The 20,021-nt window shown below is 39.0% G+C and overlaps 1 protein-coding gene across 6 annotated transcripts in view; it reads left to right on the top strand.

Annotated features, from left to right (window-relative positions):
- The window catches only part of nhsl1b (NHS-like 1b), a 92,885-nt gene that overhangs the window by 45,554 nt on the left and 27,310 nt on the right, over window positions 1–20,021 (top strand). The window contains exon 1 of one of the 6 annotated variants that reach the window (XM_044106568.1): window positions 6,008–6,215. The exons of the other annotated variants lie outside the window; for them this stretch is intronic. Coding sequence (XP_043962503.1) covers window positions 6,023–6,215 — 193 coding nt within the window. The 5' untranslated portion in view covers window positions 6,008–6,022. Of the gene's footprint in view, window positions 1–6,007; window positions 6,216–20,021 lie in introns of those variants that run through there. 6 annotated transcript variants of the gene reach the window in all.

The raw sequence follows: 20,021 nt of genomic DNA, 5'->3' as shown, positions 1-20,021 counted from the left end.
TGTTACTGATCAATACGTTTCATTTTTCCATACAGTCTTAAAAAGCCAAAATTAATGCTGGATGATATGTTTACTGAAACAAATCTGCTTTTAATTGACTGATGCTATTTGCTATTTAGCAAATTATTCCCCTGCAGCCATTTTTTGGGCTGTTTGTAGATTCACAACAGAGGAAATTAGGTCATATAAACTGAATACATCAACTGTATCTCTCAGTATCCCAGTTTTTCATCTGTATGCACTAAATCATGAAAGACAGTCCACAGAGATTGGGACTCTTCAAACATGGACAGAACCAGATGTTGCACTGCCAATTTTATTTATTTTTTTAAGTTTCATTTTTTTACTGAAGCAATGTTGATCATGAACATTTTCAACCGTCACTCGGTTCATGTCAGCTGAAATGCGTCCAGTTTGGCTTTTGTAGCATCAAAACTCTTTAGCATACTGACCCAAATACTCTGCATCATGTTAAATTCTGTGATCCAACCACTAGATTACACAGTTTGCCAGCGGCTGAAAGATTGCTTGTATTATTTAAACAAGCTCCCCCTGAGCTCTGAGGCAGATGTGACACTCTTCTGTCCGTGTTCCTGCACTCCCAGCTGCGGTTGGAGTGAATTCCCATCTGTTTCCACCACCAAAACCAAAACCTCGTATAAGAGCATAAGGCCTGTGTGCTGGGTAGATTTATGCTCCCTGATTCGGCTCGGCTTTTCGTGCATTACATAAGTTATCTCAGGGCTTGAGCCCCAGTGGAGAACGTGAACATGGGCCGGGATGTGTTCAGGGATTAGTCGAAGATGAAGATGTCATTCGGATGAGGAGGTTTCCCGTCGTGTGACGGGTAGAGAAATTCTTCATCTCTGTTGGCGTCTGTGAATTTAAGCCCTGCCTGGAGTTCAACTGACCACCTAGTTGCAAGTTTGCTTAAGGCCGTCTTGGGCTCTGTCCAGGCCGCAAGAACATATTTTTGGCTGAGCTGAATGTGGTCCACTGTGTAACTGATCTCTTCAATTCACTCCAACATGTGAGAAAATGGAGGCTGTTGATGTTTCTGTTAAGAAAATAAGGCATTGACAGTGTAATCTAAAGTATCCTGAAGAATCTGTCAAGCTCATATTATGAACAACAAAACATTCCAGACTCTTAACTAGATCAGTTTATTACTGATCTCATTGCTGTGGACATTCATACAGTTTTATGTGACCTGCCTTTTACAATATTAACCTACAACATATAGTCAAAAAATTAGGGTTTTTTTCTATAAATTTTTGGTGTGTACGTATCACATTTCTTGTAAAATTAATGCTAAAATTATTGCTTTTAGTTTTAAATTTGCGTCAGTTTATGTATAAAAGCACTTCATGTATGAAAGCACAGGAATATGTATTGATTTGTTACTCAGACAAGCATTTTTAAGCAATTTCCACGTTTTCTAATTTTCTTCTTGAAATAACAGCTTGATTAGGTCAGCTGGAGATTTAATTTGACACAATCTGAACTGTTTAGCCACATTTACAAGAAGATGATGCCTAAAAACTCTTGCTGTTCAGTATGGAGGTGGCACCATCATGTTGTGTGGCTGATACCAAATCAATGGTTCACAAAATGGATGGCAGAACAAAGAATATTTCAACACTAGGTCACACTTTTAGCTATTTTTTGGAGTGGAAAAAGCAGCCTACCGTTCCTAAGCCCATTTAGTTTAAGCTGTAGTTTTATACCTAGAAGAGTATTTTCCTGGTTGCATTTGAGTCACATTTTACCTTGGTTGAAGCAACAAGTCTAAATTACACCACTGACTGTGTTGAGCTCTCCAGACTTGTAAGATGGTGATGGACCCCCCCCTCAACCAAAACACCTGTGCAGTCCATGTCTGTAGAGACTGTGACCTGTTGACCCTCAGCTGACCCATATACTCGCCTTCTTGGCGTGGATCACGGCGCTGATGGATGTTCTCACGCTTGATGTGACAGTGTGATTTTCTGCAGCGGACAGGAAGAAAGGAGGTGTGGAAATGAAAAGAGGAGAGGAGAAATATTTCTGGCAGGGAGGTGGGTTTATACTTTAAATTCAGGTTAAAGGTGAATCTCTTTACATCTACAGAAATCATAAATATGCAATCCACCCAAACTTAAATATTATGATATAATGATTTTTTTAAGTAAAATGAAAAAAAAAGAAGCTAAAACTAAAATTTTTAAAGAGGAATTTGGGATCTTCAAAAAAATTTAAAAATTAGTCAGGGAAAAGCAGTTTTTGTTGGTTGTATTTTTGTTTTCTGATTGATCTTTTAAATTTACTTATGTTACTAGAACTGTAATCTTTTGTAGGGTGTATCTGAGTTACTTAAAACTTAAAATGTGCCACATTTGGAGATCTAAAATTAATCTGGAGTTATTACTTATGCCCTTTTTAATTATTTGACTGATAAATGGTAAACAAGTTTTGTTCTTGGCCGGAGTTCCTGTTGGCCGTCAGTGGGATCTGCAGGGATTGCAGTAAACCTTTTGTCCCCTGAATAGACTCACCAAAACAATAGTTTTTTTTTTGTAACTGTAGAAATTTAAAAACTTTGAGTCTTAATAACAAGATCTTATTGTATTTTTAAACTGAAACAGTAATTAAAAGGTACGAAAAACTTTTCCCAAGAAGCGAGTGTGAAGTTTAGAGAGACGGAGTGGGAAAGTGAACCATGGGAAGACAATGGTCGACTCCCTGTGGACGAGTGGAAGACTTCCCCAGACAGAGGACTTACTCAGCATGCAGGTGCTCCTCTCAGTCCTTTCACAGACACGTGTCCATGGAAACCATTGTTTCTCTCCTATGGCCTTCCGCTCCCCCCCATTCCAAACACACAATATCTGTGCAGATGTGTGTGTGCGTCCACAAGAATGTAAAAACATGTCTATACATCCCATCCTAACCTAAGCTGAGCATTGCGTCCAGAAGAGGACGCACAAGTATTCAGAGTCACTAACGTGACCACTGACAGGAAGTGGATGGGAATTTGATCCTGAACACACAGAACCAACTAAATGATGTCCAATATGTGTTCAATTGGTTGTGCGTTAATGGTTTATTGTGCACAGTTGCATGCATGTGTGCAGTTGGATTGAGGATAAGTGCAGTTAAGGCCACAGTCTGTGAACTGTGTGTTTTCACACTTTGTTTTTTGTGTCTGTGTGTTCCTGTGCATTCCATGGTTTGTCACTTATAATTTGTGTGTGAGAGCACCATGGTTTAGGGTTTGGTTAATCGGCTTGTGTGTTGGCTGCCTCACCAAATGCTGTGGAAATGATAACTGTTGGTAATGGGTGTTTTAGCCCCTGGTTATCTGTGGCGGCTTTGGCACAGTGACAGTCACTCAGTCCCTCTTCCTTTTTTTAGGTTTATGCTCTGCTGTAAAAAAAAAAAATGAACAGGCAATCACTGTCAGCTAATGACTCCCTGAACTAAAACCTCATAGATTTTCTAAAATTAAAATGGAGAAATCTGAACTAGTTTTGTAAAAATAAACAAGTTAGGAAAGGATCCAGAGACTCACAGAAATCTGTTTGACTTTGAGGAAAACATGTTTTCTGGAATATTTTAGGAGTTTTACAAGTTGAGATAGACTTCCCATGAAAATAAAGTAAATTTTAGCTTAAGACAGTTACTTGGGTGTTTTTGACTTTTAATATTAATTTAGGATTTAAGAGTGAAACTGAAAAAAAAAAATCAGCAGCTCTAGTCCTGAAACATGGTTAGCTACATAGATTATAACAGTCTTCTAATATAGATTTTATCCACTGAATTGCTGAAGTTTATAAAGAGTGATGCAAACTGAAATCAAGCAGTACAATGAGATTTTACAGTTGCTGTTTTTATCCTTAATTGCATGTTTTTTGTTATTGTATAGACTTAATCTTGCATCTGATTGATTTTTCAAAAATTCTTTTAGACTTTCGACTAATTAGCCATTTTTTGTTTGCCCTTTTATCACTCAAATTAGATATTATTAATTTTAAGAGAAACTGTGGAAATATATGACTATTGAAAAATACTTGTTTGTAAGCTGATGTGAAAAGAAAAAGTCTAATTACCTTAAAAAACTGCCTATGTTTCTAAATCCAGTTTGAAAGCTGAAACAGATGGTTGAGCCTTATTATTATCTCCTCACTTTAGTTTTAGCACCTAAGTGATACTGAAAGTATTTGTTTTCAGAAGTAACTTCTAAACCTAAGAGCTGTATGACGCATTCACAGATTCTAAAAAGATAGGATTGTTGAATTTCATAGCTGCCAGTCATGCAAGAAATGATTTCTTGCGTTACTGGAGACAGGTCATTTCTTCCTTTCATAAGTAATCTTCATATTTTTCCAAAGTAATGAAGGAAACATTTATACGGTTCTTCTTACTGTGTATGATTCCCTTATACTTCCCTTTTACACCTCAAAAAAACATGAATGCCATCAGCCAGGATCTGTTTAAGCCACCACTAGGGGGAGATATTTGGCCATTAAATTCTTTTAGTCACTTTCCTCCACATTTCCCATTTTTCTAGAACACATGTCCATGTCTACATGTTGGGATTTAGATGTTGTCCATCTAGATGCCAACATGTAGTTCTCTCTTACTTGACATAAGATTTGTTCTGGTCATGGCTACTCTCAACCTGTTTGTTAATCTCTCAGTATTTACTGACCTGCCACTTAACTTTTCATCTGGTGTCTGCTGTGCTTACACCTGTTTGTGTCAGACTTCCCAATCTGCTCTCCACATGGTGCTCCTCTGCAGCCTCCAAGGCATAAGGCCAGAGCTTCAATAATTAGTAAGTTTAAACTTCTGGCATTTTTTTTGACATGGAGGTAAATCTGTTATTTGGCCCAGGATAACATGTTTGCCAGAAGTTTGCGTGATTTTTCCTGAAGCTCTGCACATTTGTGTTGAAGAATTACTGCACTTCATTACCAGCAGCCTGGTGTCCATCTGTGTTTTATGTCTGTCACAATCAGAAGCTAGTAGTAAGGGTCTGGTGGCTAGATAATCTGGTTTTACAGATTAGAAAAGCAGTACCGAGGAGCAGCGGGAGGAGGAGGAGCTGAGAGGAGAGACCATGTGGACTTCTGGACAATGCTGCTGCTTTCTCAAATGGAAGTAGGAGGAAGAAGGGTGCTTGTGGATGCTTTTCTGAGGACTCGTCTGAAAGTTTGGATTTTCCTTTAAAGACACTCACTTTTGGATAACTGATTTCTTGAGCTTTGCAGATCTTTTTTTCTGTTTATAATGTGTTTTAGGACCACATTGCTTCTGGGAGGAACATAAAGCATATCTTAACCACAGGTATTTTCAAATAACTCGCTTCCACTGGATTTAAAATTGACTTTTGCTGTTTTAAGAGTATTGCAGAAATGTACTGTGGTCAAATTTGTGGCTTACAACTCATGTTTTTGCAAGATGCTTGGATTCAGTCATCCCACTGACAGCCATGATTCAGTTTTCAACAACTTTGTGCTGCAATAGCGCTGCAAAATATTTGTGTTGGAGTTGATTCCTGTAATCGTACACCGTTTGCACCACCCTCCCCGCCCCACGCCCTTTTTGTCAGGCAAATCAATTCAGGTCAATAGCATCCCTGAGAGGAGGAAAGCAAAGACAAAAACGGTAGGAGGAGACGAGGTGGGGGCATAGAATCCCATGTGGGTTTCAGAAACCCCTCTAGATCTCCATCCTATCCTCCTAGAAATGAAGGGGGGAGGCCTATTGAGGGTTTGAGTGCAGGGGGAGGTCTCAACCACATCACCTCCAGCAGAGGATCCTGAGAAGGAGGCTTGGACAAGAAGGAGGAGTAGTTGGGGGGCTTAGGTCCTGGAGAGAAGGGGAGGGCAGGTGGCAGGGGGTTAGGTCTTGGTTCGGGATGATCACATACATACAGTGCCTCTCATCTGAGCCAGCGGTCAATTGCTGGGACAGAGCCTGCTATGAAGACCGTCCGGGCGGCAAGCAAACTCTGTGCTCTTTCAAGCCCTGTAGCAACATGGGGAACAGCCTCCAGGGTCAGGCCTGCCCCAGCCCCAGGTCCCCCAAACCAGAAGGCTGCCTGCGCAAACGTCTCCTCTCCGTTTCGAAGGTGCACCAGAAACAGGACTCTCTCTGGACGCCCAAACCACTGCTGGGACCTGTGGTTGAAGGGTCACTGGGGAAAACAACAACCTGTCTGGAGGGAAAAGGTAAAAAATTGAGAGACAACAACTTTTGTCCTGTAGATCTTGTCGATCAACGCTTTTAAAGAAAGCGTTGTGATTGCAGTGCCTTCTGCTATCTGAAAGCTGCCTGTAGACCTTTCATGCGTTTGAATTTAGCTTCATCTACAGATTTCTTTGAAGTCACTGAACTGTTTGAGGGAAATAGTTGCACACCATTTGTCAGAGCAACGGTTACAACACATGGAGGAGAAGCCTTCCAAGCTGGGCTTTGTCTCTTCCCATTAGCTGATTTCCATCCTCTTGTTACTGAATGATCTGTACCGTCTGTTGTTGAGGGTAAATCTCTCTCTCTCTCTCTGTGTGTGTGTGTGTGTGTGTGTGTGTGTGTGATTCTGTATGATTTGCTGGATGTCCTTTGTGGGATGGATATGGATTGTGACTTTATGACTCCAGACGCCTTTACCTATTGGCATTGATTGGGTTCATCCAGGGAAACCCCAAACGACCCTCACCATAGGCTTGCAAAAATACTGTTCATAATGCATGAAGTTTCTTACTTGGGATTCTAGTTTTGTATACCTGCCTTTGAAATTTGCTGACGTTAACATTCTAGGTACAATGCATTGCAAAAGTAGTCAGACCCATTGTGTATAGCATTACTCAATACTCAAACCTCTACAACTATTAGCCATGCACCCCCAGATCGATTCTTTATAGATAAGGTGGAAGAACTGGAAAACTGTTGTTAAATGAAGGCACAAAATTATTTTTGCAGATTATGATAAATCTTGTTAGACTCTGGTCAGATGAGAAATTTGGACCTAGATGCAAAATGTCTGTGTTATCAGGAACTGTGTCTGTGTTAACTTATCAAACCTCACTCTGAACACCTTTCCCCCATTGTGCAGCGCGGTGGTGACAGCATCATACTGTACAATAATTGCCTTCTGCAGGAACAGGAAAGTTGAATAGAGCTAAATGCAGGGCATTTTTGGGGGAAACTCTCGTGGAGGTTCAGCTGCTAGCAGGACATCAGCTGAACATTCTTAACACTCAGAGCTTCAATTTATTAGTTTGGATCAAAGCTTATTCAGGTATTGGAATGACCCAATCGAAGTCCAGACTTAAATCCAGTTGAACATATCCCAAATCCACCCGATTCAATCTGATTGATCTTGGTCTAGTTTGCAAAGAACAATGGGCAAAACCTTTAGCCTCTAGACTATGGATGAAATAATGATACAAAGATATCTTTATCTCAGTATACCTGTACTACCTGGATGGCAAAAATGTTGCGTAATTATTTACGTATCATGCCTCTAGACCCGCTGTGACCGCAATATATTAGGAAACTCCTGTAAAAATATTGACTCACGGGGACTATAATGACTAAGTGTTGTTTTGCATTGGCAAGTCACATAAACTACTAATAAAATTGAAGTTTGTAGTTGTCATGCGACAAAATGTGAAACTTCTGTATCCAGCCATGCACATATGACATGCATGACTGCGTGTCACTTGGGACACATGACTGAAGCCGCTCCACTGGGTGTCCACCCCTGGGAACAGGACATAATGGCAAGCAGCTGGAGGTGATGGGCCAGGCACGCAGGGACGTGTGTAAGAGAGCTGACAGTCCGGGGGTGAAGGAGCTGACACCCGGTTTGGGTTATGGCAGTGACCCACTTTCACCTCTGCCACTACATAAAGGAACCATTAGAGACATGATGAGGTGGAATGAAATGCCTTTGACTTATGTGTAGACTTCTTTTGTGTACTGTACAATACACAATATACCAAATCTCTATAAATAAAACACCAAAGCTGTGCTGAGCAGGATCTGTTGTAACCTTAAATCAGTTTTTTTTTTGGCTCTTTTGTTGGTCCATGCACTTTTTATAACTGTAAACTACAATAATAAAAAAAAAAAGTCTGAAGCTTAAAAAAGTGCTGCCAAGCAACCATAAAACGTCCTCACAATCACTTGGACTAATGCGCCCTGACAGGTCAAGATGTAGCAGCCTTTGCTACTGTATTGTCCCTGCTCTCAACGTTTAATCAGCGTCCAACTGCTGGATTAATGATCCCCTTACTGACAAACTCCCCCGGACTGGAACTTGGCTAATTCGTTCTTTGTTCACTTTTGCTTACTTGATTTCATGCTGATTTATCATTTTCAGTTTTCTTTGTTATTTTTCTAGAAAGTGGTCTCCTTTTTTACAGGGGCGTTTATGGCTTTAAATTATAGTCAGATTTCTTTAAACCAGATTTATCTTTCTGTTCTTCTCCAGCTCTTTTCTGGAGCAGCTGTTTGACAGGATCCCCCATAAACCCTCGATGGAAATAGGCAGGGTCAGTTATTGGCCAATGAAAGCAATTGCTCCCTGGGGAAGGGCACCTGAGAGAGGTCAGGCTTATAGAGTAACGAGATGAGGCTAAATGAAATGGCTCTTGACTCTTAGAATGGGGGGAAGCTCAGCTAAAATCCAGTTAAGGTAATATGATTTTGGTTCTGGGAATATGAAAGGGGTCTGACCACAGTTCTTCATCATAATCTCCTTTTGTTTGTTTCCTAGACACACAAACATAATCACTTTATCATCATTTTTAGCATTTAAAAGAAGAATAGAACAGCTCAACAGGAAGCTTGAGCTGTTCTATTCAAGCTTCCTTTTTGAATAGAACACCTCATTGCTGCATCTTCAGCAATTCAGCAAACCTGGACATTTTTATGACCCCAAAATGGAAGATTCATCCGTTCAGTGTTTTTCCTGACCTAAGTAGTGTAGGATTAGTTGTAAATGGCTCACAAATGAACAATGAAATGTTAGATTCCCTTGCAAAACTCAAGACCTAAATCCAGCACATTCCCAAAGACTGATGAATACAGACAAGTGCACACTTCGCCTGAATGTGCACAGCAGCCATGAATAGCAGGTTGGAGGTGGGAGAACAATGGAGTGGAGAGCCTGACACATAGCTTAATGAGATGAAGGAGAAGGGGATTTCTCACACACATGTGCACGCACACACTTTAAGGATTTGGGGGTCAGGGGTTGGTTTGGGTCATTCAACTGTAAAATGGGTGAAGGCTGTTTTTCTTCAAAGCAGCTGTGTTTGTCTCAATTTTTTCTTTTTTTTTTTTTTTTTAGTCTTCAATGCTTCATCTCTGCTAACTGGATTAATGTGTCATTTCTTACAAGGTAATTTATTATTACTACAATAACCTCTAGTGCTCCAATAATCTCAGGTGAGAGATAAACACAGAATCCTAGAAGAGCTGCTTTAAGCTCAGTAACCTTCATGAGGAAAAGCTGGTCAGTTATTAGTCAAATGGGTGTCAGAAAAACATTTAGCTGATAAATAATGGCAGACTTATTTTAATCATGCATTTTTACAAGTTTGACCTCTTGATAATTTTTTTATTAAAAGTTATTACACAGCTGAGTTTTTCAACTAGCTTTAGCATCTGTTAGCATAAGTGAGACCAGTGTAATAAAGTCTATGAAGACAATAAAAACACTACTTAATTTTGAGATTTACAAAAGTATTTCTAAATCCAGTATGTTCCATAACAGAGGCTGGAAGCTCCAAAATGTCAAATAAAACTCCATTCACCCTTCCTGTTATCTGCAGAAATTCTTGTCCTTTCTTACTCTCACCTTGAATGAACAGAAGACCTGCCTAGATGTGTCACAGAAAATTATTTTCTCTTAAATATCTTCTAATATCGCTTTACTTTCTCTGGCATCACTTGGACACTGTTATAAGTGTGTCACTAGAATGTCATTCCTAAAACACTTTATTTTGTATTTCACTCTTAGAACTTATGTTTGTTTTTGTTTTATTACTGGACATCTTTTTGGTATTGAAGTTGAAACGAACATTTGGTTTCTGGGTACTGACTGAATGTAGCATTAGTTCTCCCTGGCTGCCAAATTTATGTTATTTGCACATGAGCAGCAGTAAGAGCTGTTCAAAGAAACAGTTTGTTTAATCTTTTGTTGAAAATTAGATGTTATTGATGTTTCAGAGGTAAAGCACGTCACTTCTTCATCATTTGAAGACTTATCGTTGCAAACATCCTATCTGAAAGCAGGTCTTTGGAGTTGGAATTTAAAAGAGTGGCATAACAGCGTGTGTGTATATTTTTTAAATTGAAAAGTAACTACATTTTAGGCAGCATTAAAATACGTATTATGGCAGATTGTAACTGCAAACTACTGTTTATGGTTTTGTATTAAAGCTTTATGTATCCAGTTTAGCAGGTTTAAGTGCATCTTCCCAACACTGAACAGCCCACGTATCTCGTCAGATATTCCACATAATTTTAAACTTGCATATAACGGGATGCGTCACAGATATGGGTTTTTGTCGTAAACGTGAGTCACTGATGATGAATGTGTCTGGGCTCAGCTGGCTCTTCGTTCAGGAGATTGGAAGTGATGAAGGAGAGGACTGAGTCAGCAGTGTCACTACGAAGGGATCAGGTGTTGGAGAGACTCTCGGCCCCATATGTTTTACAATGGAGTTTTACTTAGTGATATGATTATCACATTAGAACATAACAACCAGATAATCACTGGGATCTGCAGGGACCTTTTTCCCATTATTGATTAATTTAGTCAGAGGATTGAGAATAGGAGAGCTGTGACAAAGCAGATGGTCGCACATTTTTTTTTTATTATAAAGATATCAGATTATCATGACAATGGTACCTTTTGGTTTATGTTCTAGTGTTTCTAGTTGTTGTCTTCACTCACTCAATGAACATCCTGTTATGTTCAATGTTAGGTTTCCTGTTGACTTCTCTCTGGTATTTGGAGCCACCTGGTGGTTTAATTGTGGGAGAACATCAAGATGAATTTGAGATCTTCAGAGCGCAACTATTATTTTCTTTTTCTGTCGTATCGTATTTCTCTCAGCAGACCCGAGTTTCACAGGATTTTTTTGTGTCTGCAAGACAGACAAGACACCTGTGATCGATAAAAAGATGGCAACCAACTTTGCTGATAAGATATCCTGTCATTTTGTGTCAGCCGGTTAGTCTCATAAGCTTTGCACATGGGTTAGATTAAATAAAGCACATTAATCAGCATGCCTGCACATCCTATTAAATACATTTTTAATCCACTGCCGATGAGCTAGGCAAGTTTTTTCCAGGCCCCTCCAACTCCAGCTTTCGCCTGTTGAAATCCCACACCAGTCTTAATCAAAAAATCTAAGCAAGTGGTGGTGCTGGCTAAGCGTGCTTAATCACTGGCTGCACAGACCTCAGTCACAGCGCATTTCTTTAATGAGAGCTGCTATAAGAGGGAGATTTCTCCACCTCACGCTGCTTTCAGTCTGGTCTGCTTACGTTGGCCCCGCTTGCCCCGATGAGCTGCCTGTTGCCTGTCTGCAGCGTATTCTATTAATAGTTTGCAAAAATGATATTAAAAGTGCATGCATTGTTAATGTTTGGGTATTTCCCTGATGCTAAATTAATTCAATCACATGGCTTATGATTAAATAGTGAAGAACATTCCAACTAATCCGAGAGTACACATTTAACCAGCTCCATCTTTTATTTCTCTTTTTCTACTGGTGTATCCCCAGCTTCAATCCTAGACCCCAGTTAGGTCCCAGTCAGCTGGAGGCTTCCATTGAGCCATTCAAAGCCCAGTCGAGCCTCTGAAAAGCTCATGTCCCCCCATAGAGACTGATTATAAAGGAGAGAGCAAAGGGACATGGAGGAGAGAGAAAGTGATTTTAAGAGCCTCTTTAAATCTGTTGCCTTAATGAGTTGTCCTCACCATGGCAACATCTTTTATTTGAAGGTTTTCCCTACATATACATGGATAGGTGGACTCGGGATGCAGACAAAGTAAAATGTAGAAACAAAACTAGCTGCAGCTGCCTCTTTATTTGTGCAACCTCAGGAGGAAATTAGCTGATGATAGTTGTACGTTTTTATTTTATTATTTTTATTTATTTATTTATTTATTTGTGTGAAAATGAGCTAAATTTGTTGATTGTTTTGCATGAAACTAACCTGGATTGAGCTTCAAGTTATTGCTTATTCTCACCAGTAGGGGTCATAAGAGTACAGACAAACAAAATAATCTGAGGCTTCAAAATCTGTATTTAGTAATCACTGTTTCACTCAGTAGTTTTGATTACTGCATTTGTAGAATATTTTCTAAGAGAAAATTAACAGATTGAAAACATTTTGACATTAACTAGATAGAATTGTGTCTTAATTATTTCCTCTCAGGCTCTGAGCGCCCATTTATCTACACCCAAAAAAGCCACATGAGGTATTTAATTTGGAGTGATGTTGGTCTTAAATTTTTGGAATATCTGATAAGGGAACTGTAATCATTTCCCCAGAGTCCCATTAGGAGAGGGGTGCTCTTTGCTTCCAAGAGAGGTTTACACTCTCAATTGAAGCCTCCGTCCAACCTGCCCATTATTGCCCAGATGGGACAGAAGGGGGTGGGAAGCTTAGATGGATGGGAAGCGGGAGGAGGGAAGCATGGGCGTTTTTTTTAAGGAAGGAGGGGATTGATGGGGAAGAGAAGGAGGGAACGCATGGATAAGTAGATTTCGGGGTCATGCTTTTTTTAACCTCCAGACGAGGTCTAAACACGGGATTATCATTGGTAGAGGTCGAGGTTAACACATGCATGTGCTTTAATACACACATCTATATAGTGAATTTCCAAATTTCCACATTAAAGATCTACTACACAGGCACAGTATGTCTGTAAGTGTTGTTTAACTCTACAAATTATCCTAGAACACTAAGTTCGACTTTAAGTAAGTAACAGGGATTACAACACACAGTTTGCTCATATTAGGTCAACTGATCCTGGTCAGTTTATTTTGAAGGATGTTATATTTAGGTTCTTTAGTGGGCTATATTGTAATCAACAACCAAAAACTGAGGGTAAAAAAGGAGGCATTCATATTTTATTCATCTTTATAGTTGGCCAACGTTTTGTATTTTTGATGATTTGTCTTTGGTAATGAGCTTTAAGTTGTTGAGATCAGAGAGCCTCCTTGTCTTCACTCTTAAGTTTTAATTCCCTTCACCAATTCAAGTCAAAAGTCTAGAATTGGTTCCTCCAGTACATTATTATTACACACAGTCAGAAGAACTATATTAGAAAATGAAAAGATTTAATTTTAAATCTGCCAAGGTTATGAATAAATTTGGCTTTCACTGTATATTTTGTGTACTTATTGCATAATTCAGCCAACGTTTGACCAGTCTATGAACAGGTTACAGACTTCTCTCGAACTAATGCTAAACCTCCAGCCCTCCTCTTTTTTTCTGCTTTCACTAAATTCATAGACCTCAAAAAAATTAAATGACCCTTTAGATTTGGTGGGATTTTCTTTAAGGTTGTGTACAATCTTGAGGTGTGCCAACTGCCCATCATGCAGATAAACAACAGAAAACTTGTTTGAAGCGCAAAGATTACTTTTTATTTTGAAAGCCACCAACAGAAGGTCAACCTAGGTTGGGAGTCATGACCTCTAATTCATAGTTTGCCACTAAGCATTGCATTAGAAGGTGAAATCCACTGAAACACTGTGTACAAAGTGGACTTTCCCAAGGAGCCCCACACTCTTTTGTTTCCTCCGTTTTGGGGAGGAAGATCATTTACATTTGAGCTCACTGACTTGTCCTTGACACTTGTCTTTGTAAAGTTGTGTTTAAATATTCATGCATGTCTATCAATATTAGGAATATAGTTTTTGCACATTGTGCTGATTGGAATGCTAACTAAAATATCTAGAACTTAAGAAGCAGTTTATCCGCAACAAAGTATTAAAGGTTTCTGAAAATAATCCTGAAAATAATTGAGGATTACGATATGACAGCAAATCAAAACTAGTCGATATGAAACAGGTAAGTCCTGGGGAGGAGGTTAGAAGGGGCAATATAAGATATATGACATAATCAGGGTTAGGAATTTGAGGAGGAGTGAATTGATCAGAGATGATTTCAAGTCTTGTTGAAGGCTTTAGTGTTTATCTTTACTCCCTAATCTTTATGGAGAATTGGTGATCTTTGTAACACTTTCTGCGATGAACCAAGAGATGACACTGACTGGATCAATGTTGCAGGTCTGATGAGCTGTGTCAAATGCAGTCATGCATTACGATAAAAAAAGAATCGATGCCAGCCACCAGAGCCAGCATCCAATCTCGTATCCAGCCCTCTAGTTGTGTCCCCATTGTCAAACGGATTGTCTCGTCCTCTTCCTTTAGCTGTGATTGCTGATCATTTGTTTTTATTTCTGATTGTTGATTGAACGGTTTGTTTTTGCAGTGGAAAGTGCAATGGAAAGTGAGATCCGTTGTAAGAAATAGGTCAAAGCATGCGTTGCCAGCGTTTCTTCTCTTGAAGAAAAACTATAGATGAAACGCATGCTGACATTTTAAGTAATATGGCTTTAGTCCACCTTCCAGTGGTGTCCTTATGCTTGCCTGATAGATACATGTTGCTAGGGTTTTCCTAAGTGTGATACAGGCTAGCTCCAGGTGGCTTGTTGGATTGTGCCCTTCAGCTATCGGAGGCACTTAACCTAAATCTCTGCTTCTCAATCTAAATCAGAAACAAACTCTTTTGCATCAGCAGGAGCTGAATGTTTGGGGCCATGGCAACATGCAAAGGGGCCTCACCAAGTTGAAGTGTCATTTAAGTAAATAGCAATCACTTACCAGGCTTCTCTCAGTCAAAGGATGGGATTTAACTCAAGTACTTTCAATGACTGGACGAGTATAGAAACAATAAATTAGTATGAAGAAGTATTTGTATTTGCAGACCTAACTCCTAATCATCTTATTTAAATGTTCCATCTGTACATCCAGCCATGCTAATTTTGGCATGTTATCTGTTTCAAGCCTGACAATAGTTACATTTTTGGTTTAAATTCTGGATTGTTTTTGTATTTATCTCATCAGGAATGACTAAAAACAGCAAGCTAAATTTGTGTGGACCTTAGCAAGTTCTGCATGATGTATCCCTTCTTTTTGTCTAAGGTCAGATTTATTGTATTTCATATGTGAAGTTAATTATAGAATTGAATTAATAATTGTTTGGTGCTATGAAGGAAGAGGAAGGAAACACAGACACACAAACCCCCTCAGGAGAGGAGAGCAGACAGACCTGGTGCTGAAATGTAGGGCAGGAAGCCAGGGTGGAATCCAAAATATTGTTTTATGTGCAGCTGTGTGAAAATGTCAGGGTTGTTTGTGGGTACTTTCAATGTTTCTGCCCTCCACCTCTTTTTTCCTGAAACCAGAGTCTTCTATTTTAACAGGACAAACTGATAAAGAATATATATTAATACATTAGAAGCACAACGGTGCTGACCTCTTTTTATTATCCAGGCTCATGTGTCTCATTCTATGTTGTTTAAATGCAAAAATCGCTGCAGGCACCTATTCACAATTGCACAATGATGTTCACGTCCATCTACAGTCTCATAAAGATTGCTTTATGCCAGTACAGTGCAGAGTAGTCATCTTATGTCATAGATTTTACCCTCAAAACCAGATTGTGGTTATTGATGTGGGTGATCCTCAATGGAGTCACCAGAGAACAAGAAAGTCCAAGAGTCGATAAGAGCAGAGACAATATGGGTGGATGGTAACGGATCCTATTGTAATTGCAGGGTTGTGTTACTGCAGTGACGTTAAAGTATCACGTCAAACATGTTCTTCAGGTCTGTTTATGTGGTGGAGGATGATATTGACGGATCCATATTTTATCACAATTCATTTTAGAGCAATGCACTTGTGTCTTTTAGCTATGTTTCATCTATTAAAATAATTACCTGCTTTTTATGTGAATGTCTGATCCTAGTGGTGGCACTCAACAAACGAATAAGAGAACTATTACAGGAGGGTAACTGGCCAAACATCAGAAAGTAATCAATACATTTACCTCCACTCTATGAAACTTAACTAAACATATTAGCCCAAATATTGTTTTAACTAGCATTATTGATTCAGTGCTTCATGTATATGTTTGTCCAGTTAGATTGACTTTTGCTGTTGTTCATTTCCACACCTGGTCCTGATCTTAGAGGCCAACGTCCTTACTATAAGAAAATAGTGAGGAAAATATGTGTTGCTCACAATTTTATCAGTGCATTATTTAAGAAATATATCACAGTATTATGTCTTCCTGTAAACGTTAGTATTTTTTTTTTATTATTATTTCTGTCATATTGTGAACGTGTACTTGTTACCCAACATAAAAAGTGAAGTGAGAACAAATGGTACTCAGTAAATGTCATCACTAAGCTTGAGGCTGGTAGGAATCTTTAGAAAAAATTATTAGAAACTGATGACATAAAATTGACCATTAGCAGGTGCTGTTGAAATGCCACAACCAAAACTTAATATGCTGATATGTTTGTGCTGATTAATATTCACTCATCTCTGTCTGTGGAATCAAGCTTTAATGGTAGAGCAGAACTTTTTTTTTTTATTTAGCCAGAAATTATTAGACCACTGGTGACTTGTGTAGATAGCATTAAACTTTAATCTCCAGATGGCCAAGCAAATTATGCACAAGAGAAAAAAAAAGTCCTTGTGGCTCTTGATTCAATAACACACGTCTAGAGTTTTGGCTTTACTGTTTTTCTTTTAGCTCCTAGTCCTCTCAGCGCTAAGCCAGCGGAGTAAGATGGCAGGTGGTTTAAAACGGCATTGCCAGGGACAGTTGGCTACAAATGCACCATGACGGGGTATTAGATGTCTTAAATTAGTCACATAACTGTCACATAGTCTGAAAGCTCCAAAAACCCATTAATCTTCTTGTAAAACAACAACATTTTAACTCCCTGAGTTGCTCCTTTATCCACTAAGGACATTAGGTAACAAAAGTAGGCCTGTTAACTGAATTTGCAACGGTTGTTCATCTTGTCATTTTGGGATTCTCCTGGTGATTGTTTTCAACCTTGTTTTGGGAGATTTCATTTTAGACTAAACAGTTGAACATTTTTGCCTGTCCTCACAGTCAAATGGCGATAGCCCCATCCTCTGTCTGCTGTCAGTGCGCCCCACATGCCTTTTCATCCTGGCTTGAATTTCAAAGGTGTTTGTTGATCGTTGGGGTCGGACGCTGGAGGAGAGAAAATTAGACACGATTGCAGAGCATGCTGGGCGGTGGTGTATGTTTGTGTGTCTGCCTTCCTGTGTGTATTTTTATTTTTTTTCAACCAGACCTACAAATGGGGGTTTTGGATTCACACTTTCATCTCTTCTCTGTTTTTCCCTCTACCCTGCACGTCTGACTTTTCCATCAGCTGTCTTTATCTCATCTTTCTTTTATTTTTAATTTTCAAACATCTACCTTTTCAGTCAAGCTTTAGATCTGAGGTCCTCCCACATCAAACGATGTCTCTACTTTTATGTGAATCCTACTACACCTCCTGCGTAATTCTGCTCCTTTTGTATTTCACTTTGATTTTTCACCCCATTGGTATTGTGTGTTGTTTCAAAAGGCACCCTGAGGATGAACGCACATTACGTTTTTGAGAACTCTGTAGTGTTGAAACAGAAAATAAAGCAACATATCTGTCACCACATCAAAACAGCTGAATGAAACCACACAAACACGGAGAACGCAGTCCGATCATGTTTGCAATGTTGGTTGTAAAAGAAGGGCGTAGCTAGCAGCTTGTCTTTCCAATGTGAAGGTTTTTCACATGGATCACAAAAGAAGAGCTGCTTATAAAAGGAGGCCCCTCCTGCCTTTCAACAGAGAAGACACACACATGCAGACTGCTGAGTTGGTTCTTCTTTCTCTTCTTTCTTTTTTCACCTTAAATCAAAGGTTTAAGCTGTAGAAACCTTATAGAAGTTTACTTTTTTTTTTTAACCAAAGTATTCACACAGAGGCTCCCAGAGGAACATGATTTATTTTAACCACTCTTTGTCAGCTGCTTTGCGAAATAAAGAATCCAATTTTTGCTTCTAGAGTGTTCCTCCAATTCTCAGCAACAACACTATAACACTAGGCGTGTACTTTGCTACATTTTATGTGCTAGATACAAATCTGCTAAAGATTAGCTTTGACACAAACACGGATTTTGTCATCTTATAAATATTACATTTTCAGCTTACTTTAAAAATGAAAACTTCATTAGATCACATTTGGCTCATTGTTTCTCTTGTGTGTGCTTTAGAACATTGGAAAATGCAATCACCAGGTTGGAACTAAAAAAAACAAAAAACAAAAACAAACAATAATCTTGATGAAGAAAAATCCCAATGAGTGCATCTCTAATTTTAATCAAGTTATGTAAAAAAAGTAAGAAAGAACATTATTATGGTGGTGTAAATGACTGAGACTATTAATGTCTGTATTGATTCAGAGAAGCATGTCAGACAGAAGGATGAATCCAAAATGTTTAAGGTGAAGAACTGAAGATACCAAAACACAGAAATACAAGGAAAAGATACATAAACGGGAGAGCTGAGATGAAAATATTGGGTTTGCTGAGTGAGAAAATTTCACTCGGTGAGTATGGGAGTGTATAAAATTAATGTGTGTGTGTTTGTGTGGTGAGGTGTGGTGCGGGAACTTTACCTTATGGTAAAATCATTAGTGTTTGGGGGGAGAGGGTGGGGTGGAGAAACATCTTTCAGCACTTGTTTATTCAGCCGAGCCTGTCTGTCACCTCGACTTCTGTTTGTGTCGGGTTTTAGTGAAAGTTAGAGTGAAAAGTTGAACTTTTCTCAACTGCCCTTTTTTTGTTATCTGTAAAACTGCCTACAACAGCAGATCTACAAAAGCTTTTCCACAAGTTTTAGTTCATGGTTAATTTTTTTTTTTCCATTATAAAGGATGAAAAGAAACTGCAAAACTTTTTTTTTTTTCAGTCATAGTTTCCAATGAGGGTATTGCACTTTCAGAGGAGAGGAGATGTACTACTTTTTCTTTAGGTTGTCTTTTTTATATTAGATCCAGGCTTTTTCATAAATGTTCTCAGACTTGCTTCTGGAACCTTAGCACATTGAACTATGTCCATTGCATTGATCAGACGCTTACAGTTTCATCCCCTCTACCATGATCATGTCATGTTACCTCTTTCACCCTTCTGACTCATTACTAATATATTATTCATGTCTTGCTTTATAGCAGCGAGAGAAGCCAAGTGATCGGGTTCGACTGAGCCTTACTGTTTAGCTCTCATTCGGTTATGTGAAAATGGAAAACTGCTAGTGAACAAATACACAGCTTTGCTTTCTATGAATTATTGATTTTCATTTAAACCACATTGAGGCAATGTAAGAGAAATGCAAAACAGCTTCAAATATTTCTGTGGTATATTCACTGCTTCAGTTAAGCCTATGTGATGAAAATAGTTGGGTATTTTTAAATTAAAGTACAAGAAAATGAAAACTGCTCTCACATTGATGCAAAATGTAGCAGGAAATTTTGTTTTTCTGCATAGGAGAGAGAAAGATGTGCCAGGTTTGAGCCTTAGAGGGGTTCACTAGAGAAGAGAGGAAGGTAAAATCAATAGCACTCGAGTACATTAGCTGTCATGAAAGCACTTGAAGAAAAAGGGAAAAACTGGGATTTGTGAAAGTAGATGGCAGGAGGGACTGGATTCAAAGTGGTTCAGGCAGAGCTGAAGGGTTTGAAGGATCGGCTTCACTCTCTTCGTAATTAGGAGAGATGCTGGGAGACGTGGCGAGGTTTATGCCTGTTTAGACATCAGATGTTACAGCTTTATTAAGCTTCTTGAATTGATAACTACTTTACACAACAATATGTCAGTATGGAATAGTGTGGAAGTCACTGTAAGACGTATC

Source organism: Gambusia affinis, linkage group LG22 (genome assembly GCF_019740435.1).
Source record: "Gambusia affinis linkage group LG22, SWU_Gaff_1.0, whole genome shotgun sequence".
NCBI classification, from domain to species: domain Eukaryota; kingdom Metazoa; phylum Chordata; class Actinopteri; order Cyprinodontiformes; family Poeciliidae; genus Gambusia; species Gambusia affinis.
This window is presented reverse-complemented; position numbering and strand designations above follow the sequence as displayed.